Raw genomic sequence first — 20,463 nt, 5'->3', positions numbered from 1 at the left:
ATATTTAGAGGGGTTTTTTAATGCTTAATCTGAAATATTTTTATCAGAAAGGTGTGATATGAATTAGAGTTTAATTAATCTAAGTTCCTATTTAAAGAAGCATTTATGATTATAATGTGGAAAACACATTTCACCATAATTTATTATTTCCATAAACACTACTCCTTAGGAACTGTTTACATCAGGAAAGGGAAAATATTGAAGAGATTTTTCAAAGTGACATTTATCAGCATGTTAGAATTCCATAATTATATTTTAATTCAAAGTTATCAGATTTTAGTTAAGTTGATTCTGTACATGGAGCCAAAGCTACTTGATTTTATTATCTTAAATGTTGCCTGCCCGGAATTTAGAATTTAGTTTTGAAATATCCTATACTGATATCCTGAGAGCTGGAAAGTCAACTAGAGTAAGGGGTGAAACCCGCTGAAATTTTCAACTGATAAGCAAAGGTCAAAGCATGCTTTAAGATTCTGGCTTAGCAAGGAAATATTACTGTTATACAGAAAGAGGAGACAAAGAAGAAGTAAAGAAAGGGAGTGAGGGACTGGGGAAGTAGTGGGAGGAAAAATACACAAACCTTAGTATATTATATATTTAATTTGCAAAGACTCAAGGGAAGACCAGATAAATCATTACAAACAAATTTGCTTGTGACAGAGTACAAATACAGTAATGACTGCTTTTGCTGCCATAACCCCCAGGAATAGGAAACCGGGCTGAGCAATAGGAAGGGTATTGCTTAAGGAATAGTAGGAAGGAACAGCTTAAGGCAGGGGAGACTGGTTGCCCAGAGAGGAGGGCAGCAGATGCTCTGATGCACAGTGCTGCTGCTGGGATTTTGCTGCTGTTGTTTGGTTGGGCGTTTTCTTTTTTTAAATTTTTTTAATGTTTATTATTTTTGAGAGAGAGGGAGAGACAGAGGCACAAGCGGGGAATGGGCAGAGAGAGACAGGGAAACACAGAATCGGAAGCAGGCTCCAGGCTTTGAGCTGTCAGCACAGAGCCCGACATGGGGCTTGAACCCATGAACCGCGAGATCATGACCTGAGTCTAAGTCGGACGCTCCACCGACCGAGCCACCCAGGCACCCCTGGTTGGGTGTTTTCTGACAAGTTGCATGGCTTATGGTGAAATGTAAAAATCTCCAGTTTCTCCCAAGCCTCAGCACTCCCTAGGCCTTCCTCATACTGGGCCAAATTTATAAATATACCCACGTCATTCCTTAGGTACTTCTTAAGTGACTTCTACAAGGAAGACATTTGCGCTTGCCACCCTTGCTCTATGAATCAAATGCTTTTTTTTATAGGACATTTTAGAAGCTATTGCTAGAAAAAATGGAAAGCTGATTGGAAACTTTTTAAAATTATAACAAGTTATAAAAAGAATTGTTCTTTAGTGCAGTTAATATTTTATATATTTCCAATGTGGATGTTAGCAAATCTCTTGATATTGGCCTTCATGTGTTTGATTACTGCCTTCTATACATTTGATATGTTTCTTTTTTAATTTTTTTTTTTAACATTTACTTATTTTTGAGACAGAGAGAGACAGAGCATGAATGGGGAGGGGCAGAGAGAGAGGGAGACACAGAATTGGAAGCAGGCTCCAGGCTCTGAGCCATCAGCCCAGAGCCCGACGCGGGGCTCAAACTCACGGAACGCGAGATCGTGACCTGAGCCGAAGTCAGACGCTCAACCGACTGAGCCACCCAGGCGCCCCATACATTTGATATGTTTCTTAACTGAGATATAATTGGCTTATAACCTTGTCTTCTTTTAAACAAAATGTTATGTAGAATTCTAATATTTAAATAATTAAAAATCTATTTTGTTGTCATTAATAAATTGGACAAGATTAAATTGTTAGCCATTTGTGAGAAAAATTAAGCAATGAGATTATAGATAACAGTTATAATTTTTTATTTGATGCAGTTTCTAATTATTTCTGTATTTTATTTTGATTATTGAAGACAATTTCCTTACTAACATGTAACCAAAATAAAATACAGAAATAGCTGAAAACTGCATCAAATATAGTCTAAGATTTTCCCAAAAAAACTGTGAATTCTAAAGTGAAAGCCAACATATTACTTGTCTGTCATATTTCTAATGATTATTTGAGCATGTAAAAAAATATATATATCCTATATTTCTAAGTGAAATTTGAATCAAGTATTTGCAAAATCCTTGAAGTCTTTCTGGAAAACAGTTTGAAAAACACAGTATTGAAAAACACAGTTTGAAAGTCACAGTATTGGGCCAAGTAGAAGTAAATCTGAGGTCCTAGCTGAGATTCAACCATTTAGTAGCTTTGTGGCCCAGGTCTGTTTTATCAAGTGTAGGAATGTCCTTCCTCTCTCATGGAACTGCTAGGAGATTTAAGTTGAGTAATAAAATAAATATAGAGCTTATAAACTCCGGAGTGCTATATTAAATTATGGTATCATCATCTCATGTTTTAATCAATTACATTCAAATTTTTCTTTGACCTTGGCCTGGCTCTTTGTCTAGGCTCCACTATTATTAACTTTAGCTTTGGATTTCTCTCTGACCTTCGTTTGCCTCTAAGCAGATTCTATTCCAACCCTGGTCCCCTCTTGTCACTCCTGTGTGCTCCCATACTGCCCAGCTGTCTTGCCTTTATAACCCCAGATTAAAATGTTATGGGATTTGCCATAAAAATATTTAAGACTGAAAAGAAAGGACAAAATGTAGTAAATTTGTACCATTAATATAGTATATTTTAAATTTAATTTTTGTTATGAACATTTTCAAACATACATAAAAGTAGAGAGACTAGTAAAATGGTTTCCCACCATACCCATCACACAGCTTCAGTGTCTATCAAAATTTTGTCATCCACTTCCACTTTTCCATGCTACAGTATCTCTAAGCAAATCCCAGAAATCCTTTTATTCTAGTTTCAGTATATATACCTAATAATCTTATTAAAAAGTCTAATAAAATTAGTAATAATTCTCTAAGACCATCTCGATCCGTATTCCATTTGCCCTAATTATCTCAAAGTTTTTTTTTTAAACAGTTGTTTTATTCAAGTCAAGAACCAAACAAGGTTCAATTATTGCATTTGGGTTATATGTCCCTTTAAGACTTGTAAAGTATAGGGGCGCCTGGGTGGCTCAGTCGGTTAATTGGCCTACTTCGGCTCTGGTCATGATCTCGCGGTCTGTGAGTTGGAGCCCCGCGTCGTGAGTTGGAGCCCCGCGTCGGGCTCTGTGCTGATGGCTCAGAGCCTGGAGCCTGCTTCTGTTTCTGTGTCTGCCCCTCCCCCATTCGCGCTCTGTCTCTCTCTGCCTTTCAAAAATGAATAAATGTTAAAAAAAAAAAAAAGAAAGAAAAAAAAAGACTTGTAAAGTATAAAATAGTTCTCCCTGCTTAAAAAAAAATTTTTTTTTTTTTTTCGAGGCACCTGGGTGGCTCAGTCAGTTAAGCATCCAACTCTTGATTTTGGCTCAGGTCATGATCTCATGGTCATGGAATCGAGCCCTGTGTCAGCCTCCATGCTGAGTATGGAGCCTGCTTAAGATTCTTTCTCTTTCTCTGCCCCACTCCCCCAGTCATGTTCACTCACTCTCACTTTCTCTCTCTAAAATAAAATTAGGGGCGCCTGGGTGGCGCAGTCGGTTAAGCGTCCGACTTCAGCCAGGTCACGATCTCGCGGTCCGTGAGTTCGAGCCCCGCATCGGGCTCTGGGCTGATGGCTCAGAGCCTGGAGCCTGTTTCTGATTCTGTGTCTCCCTCTCTCTCTGCCCCTCCCCCGTTCATGCTCTGTCTCTCTCTGTCCCAAAAATAAATAAACGTTGAAAAAAAAAAAAATTTAAAAAAAATAAATAAATAAAATAAAATTAAATTAAATTAAATTTAAATTAAATAAAAGTTAAATAAAGTAAATAAAAATAAAATAAGGTAAAATAAATTGTTATCAAGGCATGACATATACACGGTAAAGTACCCAAATCATAAAGGTATAACTTAAGTGATGAGAGAAAAGAATACACACACACATTCACATTCTTTTTTTTTTTAACGTTTATTTATTTTTGAGACAGAGAGAGACAGAGCGTGAACAGGGGAGGGGCAGAGAGAGAGGGAGACACAGAATCTGAAACAGGCTCCAGGCTCTGAGCTGTCAGCACAGAGCCTGACGCGGGGCTCGAACTCACAGACCGTGAGATCATGACCTGAGCCAAAGTCGGACACTTAACCGACTGAGCCACCCAGGCACCTCAACACATACACATTCTTGTAACCACCACCTAGATGACATAAATAATTCCCTTCCTTTGATAATGCTAGTTACTTGTTAAATGATATAATATTCAGGAAGAATGTTTTAACCTCCTTGTGCATGTTTAACCTTGTTTTATAAAATAGTAATTCCCAGCAGACTAAGCTGTTTTAACTATTTTTTAAATGCTGAAAATACTATGGAAATGCTATATTCCATTAGCATAGCTGATATGTAGGTTAACTAACGTAGTTACTATGAACTAACCAACATAATGTCAACATTTCTTTGATTTTGAAATTTTGTAAACATGAGTTACCTTCTGAGAATCAGAAGCATTAGCTAGCAATTATAGATGTCATTTATTAATAAAAATACAAAGCAAAGTTATTAAGTAAATGCAAGTTGTTCTGAGGATAAAACTTCTTAGAATATGGGATCGCTGGCCAGAAAAAAATAGTAAGATTGGAACTATTGCCATAGAACCATAGAATTTTATTTTATTTATATTTTTTAATGTTTATTTATTTTTGAGAGAGACACAGAGTGCGAGTGGGGGAGGGGCAGAGAAAGAGGGAGACACTGAATCAGAAGCAGGTTCCAGGCTCTGAGCTGTCAGCACAGAGCCTGATATGGGGCTAGAACTCAAGAACGGTGAGATCAGACCTGAGCTGAAGTCGGACACTTAAACGACTAAGCCATCCAGATGCCCCTAGAACCATAGGATTTTAGATTTGGAATCTATCTTAGAGATAATTTAGGCTAGCTCCTCTCCCCCATTAAATAGATGAGATAAGATATGTAGTTATTACAATCTTTCCTCAGAGCACAGAGAGGTAATGGTTTTTTTTTATATATTATGCATTGATATTTGAAAATCATCTTTAATTTCTGATTGGAACTTTTTTATATCAGATGGAAAATGAATTTTTCAGATGATACCTGCCTGCCAATATACACATCTGTTTGGGCACCATTACCATATTTTTCTGCATGTAGTGTTTGCATGTTTTATTGTTATTTGCCACTATTAAAAAAATAAGTGAGGGGCGCCTGGGTGGTGTAGTCGGTTAAGCGTCCGACTTCAGCCAGGTCACGATCTCGCGGTCTGTGAGTTCGAGACCCGCGTCAGGCTCTGGGCTGATGGCTCAGAGCCTGGAGCCTGTTTCCGATTCTGTGTCTCCCTCTCTCTGCCCCTCCCCCGTTCATGCTCTGTCTCTCTCTGTCCCAAAAATAGATGAACGTTGAAAAAAAAATTAAAAAAAAAATAAGTGAAAAATTGATAAATGAAGATACTGCTACTAGTGATGAAAAGTATAGATGCCATGAATACAATCTGATTGAGATCATGGTGGAAATCATCAAGCATGCTAAATGTGGACTATGGTTGGCTCCAACTGAATATTTGGTGCAAAATCAACTACATATTTGTGTTCAACTTGGAAGGAAGAGAACAAAACTAAAGAAATAAAATGCTTGGAAGTAGCTTGTCAAAGTTATTACTAACATTAATTTAAAATATAATTAGGGATTAAAAATATTTATAACCCTATGAGAAAATCCATGTTCCACTTTCATTTATTTGATTTTTGAACCTGTTTTCTGGAAGTCTATGCATTAAAGTAGAAACTGTATCAGTTGGAGAATGTCTTTTACGTTATTATAGTAAATACATTTATTTATTTTTTTATTCATTTTGAGAGAGAGAGAGCAAGTGGAGAGGGACATTGAGAGAGGGGGAGAGAAAGAGAGAGCGAGAGAGAGAAAAAGAGAGAGGATCCCAAGTAGGCTCTGTGCCTTCAGTGCAGAGTCTAATCCAGAGCTTGGACCCACAAACAGGGTGATCATGACCTGAGCTGAAATCAAGAGTTGGATGCTTAACCAACTGGGCCACACAGGTACCCCTACAGTAAATACGTCTTTAAATTGCTTTTCTCCAGTTTGCAAGTTCCCAGGTAGTATGATTTTGAAATCATACTAGTGTACGTTTTATTTCAATTTTAAGAATTCTACAGTCACTATTTAGGTGTAGTAAAAAGTTAGTTCATTTCTCCCGAGTGTACGTATTTTATATCTTCTGGAATATGAAACTTACTGGATCCTAAGATAGACCATTTCTTCTAATTTTCCCCACAACTTCCATGGCAAGTATTCTCTAACACAGAATCGTACTCTCCCCTCCAGCCTCCATCTGCCTCAACAACATGGTACCTTTGTTGCCCCTTGCATTCCTAGGCCGATGGGCCAACAGGCTCTGTCCCTAAGAATTAGGAAAATGCCAGCAAAAGTAGTTATGATAATGTTATGGCATATGCAATTTCACAAATTCTGACAGAAAATTATATCAGGGCAGTGTTGTAACAATAGCAAAGAAAAGGTCTATTTTGGAGTTCTGTAAAGAGGGGAAACTGTCCGTGTCTCCTCTTCTTAGAGGTGGGACATCTTAGAGAAACTTTCAGTAAACTTCATAGAAAAACTTTCACGATAGCCTCACTTTAATATTTCAACAAGTTCTATAAAAGTGCTATACATGAACAAAGAGGACAAACCTTGAGGTGGAGCACATGAATGCATCTCTAATAAATAGTAAGCTAGAGTCTCTGGAGAATTGTGATTTTAAAAAGCCAACAGAGGGGCGCCTGGGTGGCTCAGTCAGTTAAGTGTCCGACTTCAGCTCAGGTCATGATCTCATGGTTCATGGGTTCAAGCCCCGCGTTGGGCTCTGTGCTGCCAGCTCAGAGCCTGGACCCTGCTTTGGATTCTGTGTCTCCCTCTCGTTCTGTTCCTCCCCCACTCACACTCTGCCTCTCTCTCTCAAAAATAAATAAGTAAACATTAAGAAAATAAACAATAAATAAGATTTAAAAATTTTTGAAAAAGCCAACAGAAAGGTTGAAGGTTAGGAAATACTACTTTTTGTCCGAGTGAAATCTAGAGATGGTTGCCAAAAAACAACAAAGAAAATAAAAATTGTTAAATTGTTAAATTGTTAGGAATAATTCATTTATTTCTTAGATAATAAATGTGAACGTTTGGAGTGTGTGTGTGTACTCTATCTATTGAATGGCTTGATTTCATAACACTTAAATATCTGGAAACTTAATCATTATATCACTCACATACCAGAGAAAATTGTGAGGATAATAGAAAAAAATAATTGCTGGAACCTGCTTGTTTTTTCCTTCAAATTCCTAAATTGTATCCATAATAAAGAGAAATATAATTGTTTTAAAACAATTCTGATTTTGTTTTCAGACTCACTAAGCCCATGCTACAAAAAGCTGGTCACATACCATTCTGTTGGATTGTTTCAACACCAGTCCCAAAGACTTTTGAAAGACAGATTTTCGTCAGTGTTGGGGTTTCAGATTATTTTTTCCTAATCTATTTCTATTGCAAAGAAACCAAATTTATGTAAAAGGAACAAGTAAAGCATATGTTGTTGACACTAACAAAATCTAAATTAAATTAGTCTTGCCTATGACTATACTGGTCACCTTAAGGAAATAGATTTGCAGAAAATATAACTCAATCCAAGTGGCAGGTTGGCTACACAATCTCTTTCCTCTTTAGGAACAATATACTTTCAAGATACCCAGATAATGAACATTAGAGTGACAGTGACAAATTTAAGTGACAAACTATCCTTGTTTTTTCAATATTGCAAGTTCTGTTATGAAAATATATAAGATGCTGGAGATAATGCTTTAAATTTGTAGATGGGATCTACAAATGCTCCTCTCAAGGGGCGCCTGGGTGGCTCAGTCGGTTAAGCGGCTGACTTCGGCTCAGGTCATGATCTCGCGGTCTGTGAGTTTGAGCCCCACGTCGGGCTCTGTGCTGACAGCTCAGAGCCTGGAGCCTGTTTCGGATTCTGTGTCTCCCCCTCTCTCTGACCCTCCCCCGTTCATGCTCTGTCTCTCTCTGTCTCCAAAATAAAATAAACGTTAAAAAAAAAAATTTTTTTACAAATGCTCCTCTCAAGAATTTAATTTAAATATTTGAGAAGGACTTATTATAACCTTAAAAGGACTGTTAGTTAAATTATATAAAGCAAAGTTTATTCATGTACATTTCCGTTTATCACTTAGAATGTCTTGAACTTCTATAGTACGTGTTACACAGCAGATAGAGTATGGGTTTTTTATACAAATGGTCCCTATATTTTGACCTAATTGTGCTTGTTTTAGGTATAGTTTACCTAATTGTGCTTGTTTTTAAAATGTTTGTCAATCAAACCAAATCAGCCTACTGGGTTTACTGAATTTCACCATTTCTTTTCCTCAAAGGATCCTATGTGAAACTGTAAAGGACTTTGTTGCCAAAGTAGAGAAGGCATACGAAAAAACGTTGGAAAATGCTGTTGCAGCTGATGCTGTGGCCAATAAAGTAAGCAGGTCACCTTTAGAGCGTGAAAGTTTTGACTAACAATGCTGGCATTGAACGGTGTTTTACAGCTAGATTGATTAAGTGGCTTTCTTACCAAAACATCTTAAATCAAGAGAAAAAGTCCTTTTGAATCAGATGTAAGGGATTAAAACATATTCTATTTTATGGTTATCTGGTAGGAAAACTGCATTACTGAAGACCATCTGACAACACGAATTTTATAACTCAACTCCCTTTTCCCACTGATTGACATCTTGAAGGAGAAATGCACAGTAGTCGGGTCACAGGTGGGAGATGCAGAGCCACTGGTGTTCCAGTGCAGAGAGAGGAATGGCTTTCCATTTCCAGGCAAACTGGGCGTCAGGCTCTGTCCGTCCATCTTAGCGCCATTCCTTAGGTTCCCCAGACAGTATGGCCCTTGGTCCCTTTCAGGGTTCTGTTTCTTGCTTTGCCTTTTTCTTTATAGATTTTTTCCCCCTTTATGAGCTTTCTGAGGCTAACATAAGAAACTTAAAAGCTACTCTCTTTGCTCTCATATGTTCATGACAGGGAGTTCTTACAAAAGGTTCTTGGGCTTGAAAAGGAATGGTCTCCTCCAGATTCATGCTGTCGATGGTGGTTTAACTGAGTGAAAGGAAAAGAAATGGAAGTAAACATACATTTGACATTTTCAGCCTCTTTTCTTCTTGTTTTTCTACTCTGTGGAGAGCTTCAGAAAGGCCTCTGTAGCCACACTTTTTTCTGTTAACTATTTCCACTGTAACCTTTTGTTAGCATGACATCAAAGGCCAATAAATGGAGGTGGAAGGAACTGGAACTTTTGTGGAATAAAAGGTTAATTAGGCAGTCACATCAACAGCTTCAGTCCTAAATATTTCTTTACCCATAGTCATTCTAAGAGAAGCAGACAGAAACAAGGTCCGAGAGCTGGTTTTTCTTTCTCCATCTTCTTTTACTTCTTTATCATTGTGCATTTTCCTTTTTTGCTCTTTTTTTGAGCCATTAATCCCTTAGGTGCCCTTCACTCCTTTTAAAACCAAAGCTTTGAAGGAGAGCTTACCAAGGCTCAGCCAGACCTGCAATTTGTGATGCTCAAAACAGTACCATACATTGATTACTTTAAAAAGTTTATGCAATATTCTCTATAATGCATAAATTTTCTGTGTAACGTGTAAATTTTCTGCGTAATGTGTCACTTTAATGTGTTTGTTCTTTTAAGAAAAAACAACTATATAAAGATAATAGAGACTTTCTTTTAAGGGAAAATAGTTGTATAAAGATGGTAGAATTGGAATATTCTGGACGTGCATGTAAAAATTCACATAATTGTACTTCTTTTAAAAATGATAGATTACTTAGTCCATAAACTATCTAAAGTATGATTTATAATAGATGGCCTATTAATGGTAAATATTAATATAGGCATCTTTCCTCTAAAATCAGAAGCCATTCACTTAAACTATCATTTTCCATTCCCACCAAATGGAGATTCATTAGTGTATTTTTGTTTTCTTAGTGTTCAGTCCTAAATGAAAAGCTTGAACAACTGCTTCAAGCTTTACACACAGATTCCCAGGCTGCCCCCGTTCTCCCAGGCATCAGCTCTCTCATTGTAGAAGAAGATACCGTGGAATCTTCCAGTGAAGAATCTTTGTGTGAAAACAAAGAACAACTCACCGATGACCCTGCAAAACCTTCCTCCCAGAAAGCTGTGAGACCAAACGAAATAATGTTGCGGGCAAACAGTTTAAAGAAAGCAGTGAGGCAAGTCATTGAAGAAGCCGGCAAAGGTACACATGAACGAAATTAGCTTTTGAAGAAGTTAGCAGCATTCTTATATTGCAAGCACAATGGAATTTTCACACTGGTCAGGCTATACACACATAGAAAATTTTCAGGCAAGACAGAAGATAGGGCCATTAGAATGAAATTTATCCCCTCTCTTGTTTTAGTAGTAAGGATCAGCATATTTATTGTTAAATATGTTAAAGATGTTAAATAAAGTAACATCTCAGAGATAAAGTACACTGGAAATATTGAAAATTAAGTAATAATTATAAAATTTTAAATATCTTCTGTCATTAGAATCTGTTGAGTTCTCAAAGAAAATCAGTCCTGTAAACTACTTTGAAAATACTTTCTTAAATTTGTTTCCTGAATGTTTACGTTGTTTTTTAAAGAGTTTGTAAAAGCTCCACCTATATTTTAATTTTTTGTATTAATATAATGTATATACCTCTCTTAGAATTTGAATAGTGGACTAAAGTTAACTTTAATTAAAAATTAATATTGAAATCCCTTTTATAGGTTATAACTTGTAGTTGGACTTGTATTTCATTCTCAAATTTTTTATTTTTTTCTTCTGGTAAAAATATAACTTTTACAATTTTAAATATTTAATTGTATAATCTCTAGTACTTAGAGACATCACCCCAAACTTATCAACTAGCGTTAATTTGTGAATATGGAATTTCTTTTGGTTTATGTTTCATTTTCCTTTTTAAGCATACATTAATATTTATGGATTTTACTTTTACTTGTCCAAACATATTTCTCCCCTACTACTTAAAGTTCTGGATGAACAGAGTGTTCACCCTTGTGAACCAGTTAGCCAGTCATTCGATAATGATAGCACAGAAACAGATGAATCTAAAGAAGAATCTAAAGATGATGGTGCAAAAGAGCCTTCAACTGGTAAGAAAACTAATTATTTTGGAATTCAATAAAATGTAATTCTGCTTTTACTTTTCAAAAGGCTTATCGGTTTGTAATAAACTTTGTATTTTAATTTTAACAAGGCTTTTCAAAAGTTAAAGCTTAGATATTCGTGAATAGTAAAATAATAAAGGTAACATTCAGAGTATTGTCAAGTAGTCACATCCCTTTTTTATCAGATAATCTGGAGATCATCATAATGAACTAAGGATTCTGGGACCAACCATAGCTAAATATCTTCATTTTCCTGAAGAAAAAAGGAAGAAACACCTAAATCAACAGATTTTAACCTGTTTTTAGCCTACAGATGCATTTGAGAATTCTGTGAAAGCAGTAGGTCCCACAGGCACGGAATTTGGCATTTCAGTAGTTTAGCGGTCCCTTGAATTCCACTGATCAGCTCGGATGGTTTGCGAATTTCCTATTGCTAAATTAATCTCTAAAATCACTGGACATCTAGTTACAACCCTATGTCTACTAAAATTATTTTTTCCAGGAAATTAATATGTAGTTGCCTGTTGAAGTTCAAAGATGAATTTATATTTTTAATATTTCAGATTGTATAAAGGAATAGCTGTTAATTTAGTAGAATAAAACAAAGCAGAAATTAAAGTATTAATGAAGCTGAGAAGTAATATGAAAGTAATCACATAATACTAATGAAAAGTCAACACTATTAAATCAGAACTGCGTTCATTAAGCTTTTGCTTTATTTTCATTACATATGCACTTGGGCAGATTGCTTCATTTCTCTGTGGTTTCCTCGTTTGTGAAATGCGGATAATGACATGCCTACCTGTTGTGAAGGTTGAGGAAGTCAAGATATGTAGAGTGCCTAGAATAGAGTCAGGTACATAGTGCTCTGAAAGAGTGTTTGCAGTCATTATCACTATTACCAGTGCTATTCCTGCCACTGCCGTTGCTACTAATTACATTAACTTCCAAAGAATTCTCCTTAATTATATGTGAAACTCTTAACAACTTTGAAATTAGACCTCACATGTCTGGCATGCAACCAATGCATACATATTCTACAACCTTAGCCCTTTTAGACTTTACATGTACCTATTTCAGCACATGACTCAACTCTATAACCTTAGACTGTGGGGACCTTAACGGTCCCTGTCGCAGCATATAATCCAACACAGACATACTTTATAACCCTCTTGACAGATGGCCACTCACTTTCTTTTGTTTTTTTCTTAATATTGTATTTTTTTTTTAAGTAATCTCTACACCCAGCGTGGGGCTTGAACTCATGACCTCAAGATCAAGAGTCCCAAGCTCTCCCATCTGAACCAGCCAGATGCCCCACCACTCACTTTCAATACATCCCATTCTTAACATCAGCTCTCAATTGTTAGAAAGCTTTTCTCTATATTCAGCTTTATATTTTCTTCTTAAATATCTACCCATGATCACACTAACTAACGGAGTTTTATGTGTGATAATGTTAATAGCAACAACTGCTAGCGTTTGTGTGGTGCTTTATGAATAGTTAAAAACAATTTCCTATACATTACCTCACAGTATTGAAGATAACTCTACCATGTGGCAGACCTTTGAAAACAGCTTTCATGGCATCATATCCTCTTCTACCCCTTATATCTTCTTTTCCATATTATCTCCTAATTCTTTTACCAATTTTTAACTTGATTTCAAACTTTTTTGTTTTTCTGGTTGCACTCAATTGGTCAATATGATGCCCCATTTTGTTAAAAAAAATTTTTTTTTCAACGTTTATTTATTTTGGGGACAGAGAGAGACAGAGCATGAACGGGGGAGGGGCAGAGAGAGAGGGAGACACAGAACCGGAAACAGGCTCCAGGCTCCGAGCCATCAGCCCAGAGCCTGACGCGGGGCTCGAACTCACGGACCGCAAGATCGTGACCTGGCTGAAGTCGGACGCTTAACCAACTGCGCCACCCAGGCGCCCCAATGATGCCCCATTTTGAATGCAGCCCTCCAGATAATAGCACACCGCTAGCCATACACTACACATTCTGGGCAATTTTGGTTTTCGAAGGCTTCCCTAAGAGTTCTTGTTATGGAGTGTTCTATAGTAATGCCATATAAGCCTGTTTTCCTCCTGTTTTGTGCAAGTGATTTTTTTTTAATCTAATGATAGTAGTTTATGCTCATCCCTCTGAACTTTTTATCTTTTCAATTTGGATCTACCATTACATCCTGTCAAAATCTTTGGAAGCTTCATTGTATCGTCTCAAATTTACTTCATCTAGAATTTAATAAGCTGACTTGTGTGTTTTCATCCCTTAACGAAGTTGACTTAAGCAGGACTGCAAATGGCATTCTTACAATATGCTGCATGACAATTTTCCCTAAGATAAGGAAGGCTCTCTTGGGACGATTGGTTTTTCAGCACTCACTGTAAAATGGTAGCTGGTTTCCCAACCAGCTACCACCCCATCTTACTATATTCTCATGAACTGAGCACTTGCATTGTAGTCTGCAAAGAGAACTGAAACATATGGGTATGCAACTATAGATATTGATATTGAAATAGACATAAATTTACACAAGTCTTTAATGTTGCAATATTTGATTTTGTTTTCTAGCTAGTAATCCAATTTAGTGGGAGTCAGTAGCAACTGAAGCATTTCTGTATTAAATAATCGTTATTTTTTTAAGAACATTCATTATATTATTAAATTATGCAATAATTCATATGCCTGAAATGTATAATACAGTATGTTACTATGATCAATGAGATGTTATGTTTAAGAAAAACCATGAAACAGTAATTTAGTTACCTGCAATATTACATCAATCTTAGTCACTAGGATGCTGTCTGCTTTTGATCAGAGATGAATATCAAAAGATTGTTTTTATTAGAAATTAGCCCCAGGTCTCACATCTGTCCAAAAAAAAGAAAAAAGTGAGCTGTTCTGCTACTTTTCTTTAGTACAACTGGACTGTTTTTGAAGAGACAGAAGAGAGTGTAAGATTAATATGGTTAGTTTGTAATTAGTCTTAGGGAGAGTAAAGATAATTAAATTTTCAAGTATTTTTAAATTGAGTTTGAGGATTACTGGTTTTTTTAAAACACCTGCCAATAGCTCCTAATTGAGTTAAAGATACTATTTGCTCTCCATTAAAAATTACCCCAGTTTAGACAGAATTAAATCTCCTTTTTTGTTGTTTACTTTGAGAAAAATTCTGGTTTGGTATAACTTTTTAAATGTATTGAGCATTTACAAGAATATGATAGAACCGTTCTGGGTAAATCATTGTTATGAATTTATAATTAATTGAGAAGTGCAGGAAACATATGTCGGTTTCATTTGAAAAAAAATACCATCTTCCTTTCATGTATAGAAGACGATGTTAATTCATGTTTCGCACATTAGCTGTAGGAACTACATTAATTAATTCTGATCACTCAACATTTATGACAAAAAGAATGCATTGGTAGTATACATTATAACACATATGTTCCATTTGCAAAAGTCATCAGGCTTCAAAGTTTCTTTTTATCTTTGTTTATATATATATAATTTATTGTCAAGTTAGCTAACATACAGTGTGTATACAGTGTGCTCTTGGTCTTGGGGGTAGATTCCCACGATTCATCACCTACATAAAACACTATGGGTTGGTCACATTCAAATTATGAGTATTACTGAACTTTAATTATGATAGGCGTCTATGTTCTACTGATCTCCATCTGTTTGAAATGAGTGATCAAAACCCGTGGCAGAATCCCTCCGTTCAGTAAATCTCAAGAAAGTGAAAACAAAGGGAAAAGAATAGGTAAATGCAATGTAATATTCTCAGTTCTGCTAATTGATTTCAACATGCATTAAACTATCTTATGTCCTGAATTTATAAGGACTTGCTTACTTTAATAGCTTTACCATTATCTTTTTTATAATTGGGACTTTTTGCCAACAGTTAAAACTGCACCTGCACCTCGGTCTCCAGATGGCCGGGCAAGTCGTTCCCAAACTGACTCTGGCCCTGGTCCAGCTGTGGCAACCAGCAAAGAAAACCTGCCTGTGCTCAACACCAGAATAATCTGCCCAGGTAGTATAGATTCTGAAACATGGTATTTTTTTAAGTATTTCTGTGAAAATGTATTAAGTATTCACTTCCATGAACTATTGAAATGTGGTCTGAAAGATAAATGTCCCTTTGAGAGAATGTTCTTGTCACTCTTATCAACCAGACTCTAGATCCTTAGACTTGTGTGTGTGTGTGTGTGTGTGTGTGTGTAAGAATTACCTTGGAAGTATTAAAATATATGTTTTGGGGCCCTGCCCTGAGAAATTTTATCTAGAATAGAGCTCAAGAATCTGCATTTATTAAGCACCTTGGGTAAATCTAATCCTATGTTCTACTACCTCTTAAGTATCTCCACAGCTTTCCTTTTAGTTGTAAGCCACAGGTCTCTCTGTAGTCATTTTTAGACTACTAATATTGCTTCGTTTTGGAACATCTGAGGCATCTATGCCAGCTCTGATGAGATGAATTTACCTCGGGATTCAGTTAGTGCTAGTGAAAACCAAAGAACTTGTACAGCAGGGAAGGAGGAAAATAGAGATGTCTCAGATGTCTCCTTAAGTTCCAGTTGTTTGACCTAGTGAGAACTGTCAAGATTTATTCAGGGTAGATTGGATCCCAAATTACACCCTTAAAGTCAGTCTCACCTACATGCTCTTTTAAAAGGTGAATTGCAATTCAAAAATAATAATAGTTGGAGACTTTAGTATCCCACTCTCAGTAGTGAATAGAACAACTAGAGAGAGAGATCAACAAGGAAAAAGAAGAACTGAAAAACACATAAAACAAGTAGACTTAACAAATGTCTACAATGCACTCCACATAACAGCCACAGAATGCACATTGTCTAGTGCATATGGAACATTCTCCAGGATAGACCATATATGAAGCCATAAAACAACTTTCAATAAATTTAGAAAGATTGAGATATTATACAAAGGATGATCTTTGGCCACAATGGAATGAAATTAGACATCCATAACAGATGGAAATGTTGGGAATGTGGCAATACGTGGGTTAAAGTAAAAAAAAAACCATAAGTGGGGCGCCTGGGTGGCGCAGTCAGTTAAGCGTCCGACTTCAGCCAGGTCACGATCTCGCGGTCCCGGAGTTTGAGCCCCGCGTCAGGCTCTGGGCTGATGGCTCAGAGCCTGGAGCCTGTTTCCGATTCTGTGTCTCCCTCTCTCTCTGCCCCTCCCCCGTTCATGCTCTGTCTCTCTCTGTCCCAAAAATAAATAAACGTTGAAAAAAAAAATTAAAAAAAAAAAAACCATAAGAAAAATTTTGAAATCCTTTGATATGAATGAAAACAAAAATACACCATACCAAAACTTACTTGATGTAGTTAAAGAAGTGTTTGGAGGGAAATTTATAGCTGTAAAGGCCTATATTAAAGAGGTAGAAAGATCTCAAAACCTAACTCTCCACCTTAATAAACTGGAAAAAGAAGAGCAAACATACTGAAAGCAATCACTAGGAAGGAAGGAAGAAATATTGGAGTGTAAATAAATGACAAAGAGAATACAAAACAATACAGAAAATCAATGAAACCAGGAAGTTGGTTCTGCGAACAGTTTAACAAAATTGACAAGTCTTTATCTAGAGGGACCAAGGAAATAAAAGAAGATTCAAATTACCGAAATCAGGAATAAAAGAGGAAAGATATCACTAACAACCTTACAGAAATAGAAAGGATTATAAATAAGGGAATGCTATCAACATTACATGGCAATAAATTAGATAACTTCAATGAAATGGACAACCTCCTAGAAGCATGCAAACTACTAAAACTGTGTCGTAGACTCTGGGTCTGGAGTTCTTTCTTGTCTAGCAAGAAAGTGGGATGCAGAATTAAAAATGCGAGAGAGAAGCTGATGTCCAGGAGAAGACAAGAGCCCCGAGTAAGGGTCCTTGTTCTGTTTTTATTAGGATCAGAAGGCTTACAAACGTGGTGATGGGTGTGCACAAAGAGACAGTGAAATCGTGAACATTAACTCATGGGCATGAGGGAAAGGGGGTTTTGAAGATATGCGGGGGTTAGGGATTTGGGTTAATACAAAACAAAATCCTGGTGTTGGGCAGAAGGTTGTTTATAGCAGACATGAGGCACCACCTCTGTTTACCTAAACTGGTCTAGGGGACAAGAAAGACAGAGCATGCTACCTCAGGGTCAACAAGGCACCTTTCTTTTGCTAATTAGCTAGTTGCCCTCTGGGCAACTTTGCCCTGCTTCAGTCTCTAGCCTTATTTACCTGTTTACCTAATTTGGTCCTTCCTTCCTGCGAAAGCAGCTTTCTGCTATTGTAAGTACTAAATTGGGGGTTGTTTCCGCCCTGAATACCTAATCTTGTTTACCTCATATACATTTGTCCTATACTGGGGCCTTTGTCCCACCTTATCTATACTGAGGCCTGTGCCCAGGCCTTACCTATACAGGGGCTTTTGCCCCGCCCTATCTATACTGGGGCCTTTGCTCCACCTTATCTAATCTTACTTACCTAATCTTGTTTACCCAAACTTGGGTGTGAACATCCTATGACTTTCTAATTCTTTATGCCTTGTTAACCCATTGGCAGAGGCTCAGAAAATTCCTAAGCTTATTCCCACAAAACCGATTCAAGAATAGAAAATCTAACTAGACCTATAACAAAACTTCTTACAAAGAAAAGGCCAGGTCCAAATCACTTCACTAATGAACCTGCCAAGTGTTTAAAGAATTAATATCAGCAGTTCACAAACTCTTCCAAAAACTAAACGAGGAAGGAACATTTTCCACCTCATTCTTTGAGGCCAGTGTTACCCTGGTACCAAACCAAAGATGTTCAAGTCACTAACCATCAGGGAAATGCAGATTAAAAACCATAATGAGCTGTCACCTCACACTACTCAGGATGGCTATTATCAAAAAACAAACAAAAAAAAAAATCAAAAGACAACAAGTGTTGGGGAGGATGTGAGGTGCCTGGATGGCTCAGTTAAGTGTCCAGCTCTTGATCTCAGCTCAGGTAATGATCTCACAGCTTGTGGGATCAAGCCCTGTATTGGGCTCTGTGCTGACAGCTCAGAGCCTGGAGCCTGCTCCGGATTCTGTGTCTCCCTTTCTCTCTGCTCCTCCCCTGCTTACTCTCTCTCTCTCTCTCTCTCTCAAAAATAAACATTAAAAATTTTTTTTAAAAAAACTAAAATTAGGACTACCATATGATCCAGCAATCCCACTCTGGGAATTTATCAAAAGAATTGAAATCAGAATTTTGAGGAGATATTAGCACTCCCATGTTTATTGTAGCACTATTCACTACATCCAAGACGTGAAAGCAACCTAAATGTCCACTGAGTGATGAATGGATAAAGAACACATGGTATATACATACAATGGAATATTGTTCAGCTTAAAAAAAAAATCTGTAATCTGTCATAATGTGAATGGACCTGGAGGAAATTATGCTAAGTGAAATAATTCAGTCACAACATTGCAAGTACTACATGATTCACTTCCATGAAGTATCTAAAATAGTCAAAACCATAAAATCAAAGAGTGGAATGGTGGTTACCAACAACTAGAAGTAAGAGGAAATGGGGAGTTGCCAGTCAAGCTGCATAAAATTTCAGTTAAGCAAGGTAAGTTCTCGAGATCTGGTGTCCAAAATTGTACCTAGAGTTAACAATACTGCCTAGAGTTAACAATACTGTACCTAGAGTTAACAATACTGCCTAAAACACTTAAAAATTTGTTAAGAAGGTAGGTCTCATAGTAAGTGTCTTACCACAATAATATAAAGTAAAAAGTTAAGGACGCCTGTGTGGCTCGGTCGGTTAAGTGTCCAGCTGTTGATTTCAGCTCAGGACACAATCTCACAGTTGTGACATTGAGCCCTGCATCAGGCTCCATGCTGAGCTTAAGATTCTCTTTCCCTCTGCCCCTCCCCGTTTACACATGTGCTCACTCTCTCAAAAAAAATAAATAAAAATTAGAAAAAAAGTTAAAAACAAAACAAAAAAAGAGCTATCCCTGAGTCCTGGGCTCACCTGACTGAGTCATTCTCCTTTTCTAATGGTTGGTTGGTAAGCCCTCATCTTTGGTCTACCTCTTTAATGATCTTCAAATAAATTCATTTTACATTTTGCTCAGCTTTTCAATTTTCCCTCAAAGTGAGGAGGGGTAGTTGGTCTGATGAACTGACAATATGCCATCATCAAAATGATACATTGATTTTTAGTTTTTGCAGATTCTGGGTTGTTGTGACTTTCCATGAAACTTTCTCCTCTCATAAATCAAAAAGGATAAATGAAAAGGAAGAAAGAAAGAAGACAATCCATAGGATAAAGGAAAATATTTGTAAATAGTATATGTGATAAGGGACTAGTATTCAAAATATATAAAGAGCTCTTAAAATTCAACAGTAAAGACAAATACTTCAATTTAAAAATGGGCAAAGGATCTCTTGCAAAAAGATATTCAAGTGGCCAATAAACACATGGAAAGATGTTCATCTTCATTAGTCATCAGGGTAATGCAAATCAAAACCACAATGAGATACCACTTCACTTTACTGGGATGGCTATGATCAAAAAAAGACAGATAATAACAAATATTGGCAAGGATGTGGAAAAATTGGAACTTTTATACTTTGTTGGTTAGCATATGAAATGGTGCAGCCATTTTGCAAAAAGAGTTGGGCAGTTCCTCAAAGAATTAAACAGAGTTAACATATAACCCAAAAACCCACTACTAGGTATACACCCATGAGAAGTGAAAATACACGTCTACACAAAAACTTGTACGTTACTGTTTATAGCAACATTACTCATAATAGCCAAATAGAAGAAACAACCCAAATAATCATCAATTGATGAATGGAAAAACAAAATGTACAATATCCATACAGTGGACTATTAGTCATCCATTAAAAAGAACAAAGAACGGGGGTGCTGGCTGGCTCAGTCAGGGGAGTATGCAACTCTTCATCTCAGGGTTGTGAGTTTGAGCCCCGTGCTGGGTGTAGAGATTACTTAAAAATAAAATCTTTTAAAAAAAGAATGAAGCACTGATACATGCTGCAACATGAATACCTCTGAAAACATTATGCC

At 36.7% G+C, this 20,463-nt stretch overlaps 1 protein-coding gene across 5 annotated transcripts in view; it reads left to right on the top strand.

Annotated features, from left to right (window-relative positions):
- The window catches only part of DGKH (diacylglycerol kinase eta), a 180,523-nt gene that overhangs the window by 123,317 nt on the left and 36,743 nt on the right, over positions 1-20,463 (top strand). For all 5 annotated transcript variants that reach the window (XM_043579634.1, XM_043579643.1, XM_043579629.1 and 2 more), the window contains 4 exons: positions 8,541-8,640; positions 10,157-10,430; positions 11,212-11,334; positions 15,268-15,399. In XM_043579634.1, coding sequence (XP_043435569.1) covers positions 8,541-8,640; positions 10,157-10,430; positions 11,212-11,334; positions 15,268-15,399 — 629 coding nt within the window. The remainder of the gene's footprint in view (positions 1-8,540; positions 8,641-10,156; positions 10,431-11,211; positions 11,335-15,267; positions 15,400-20,463) is intronic.

Source organism: Prionailurus bengalensis, chromosome A1 (genome assembly GCF_016509475.1).
Source record: "Prionailurus bengalensis isolate Pbe53 chromosome A1, Fcat_Pben_1.1_paternal_pri, whole genome shotgun sequence".
Lineage (NCBI taxonomy): Eukaryota > Metazoa > Chordata > Mammalia > Carnivora > Felidae > Prionailurus > Prionailurus bengalensis.
The sequence above is the reverse complement of the archived record's forward strand: the minus strand, read 5'-3'. Positions and strand labels throughout refer to the sequence as shown.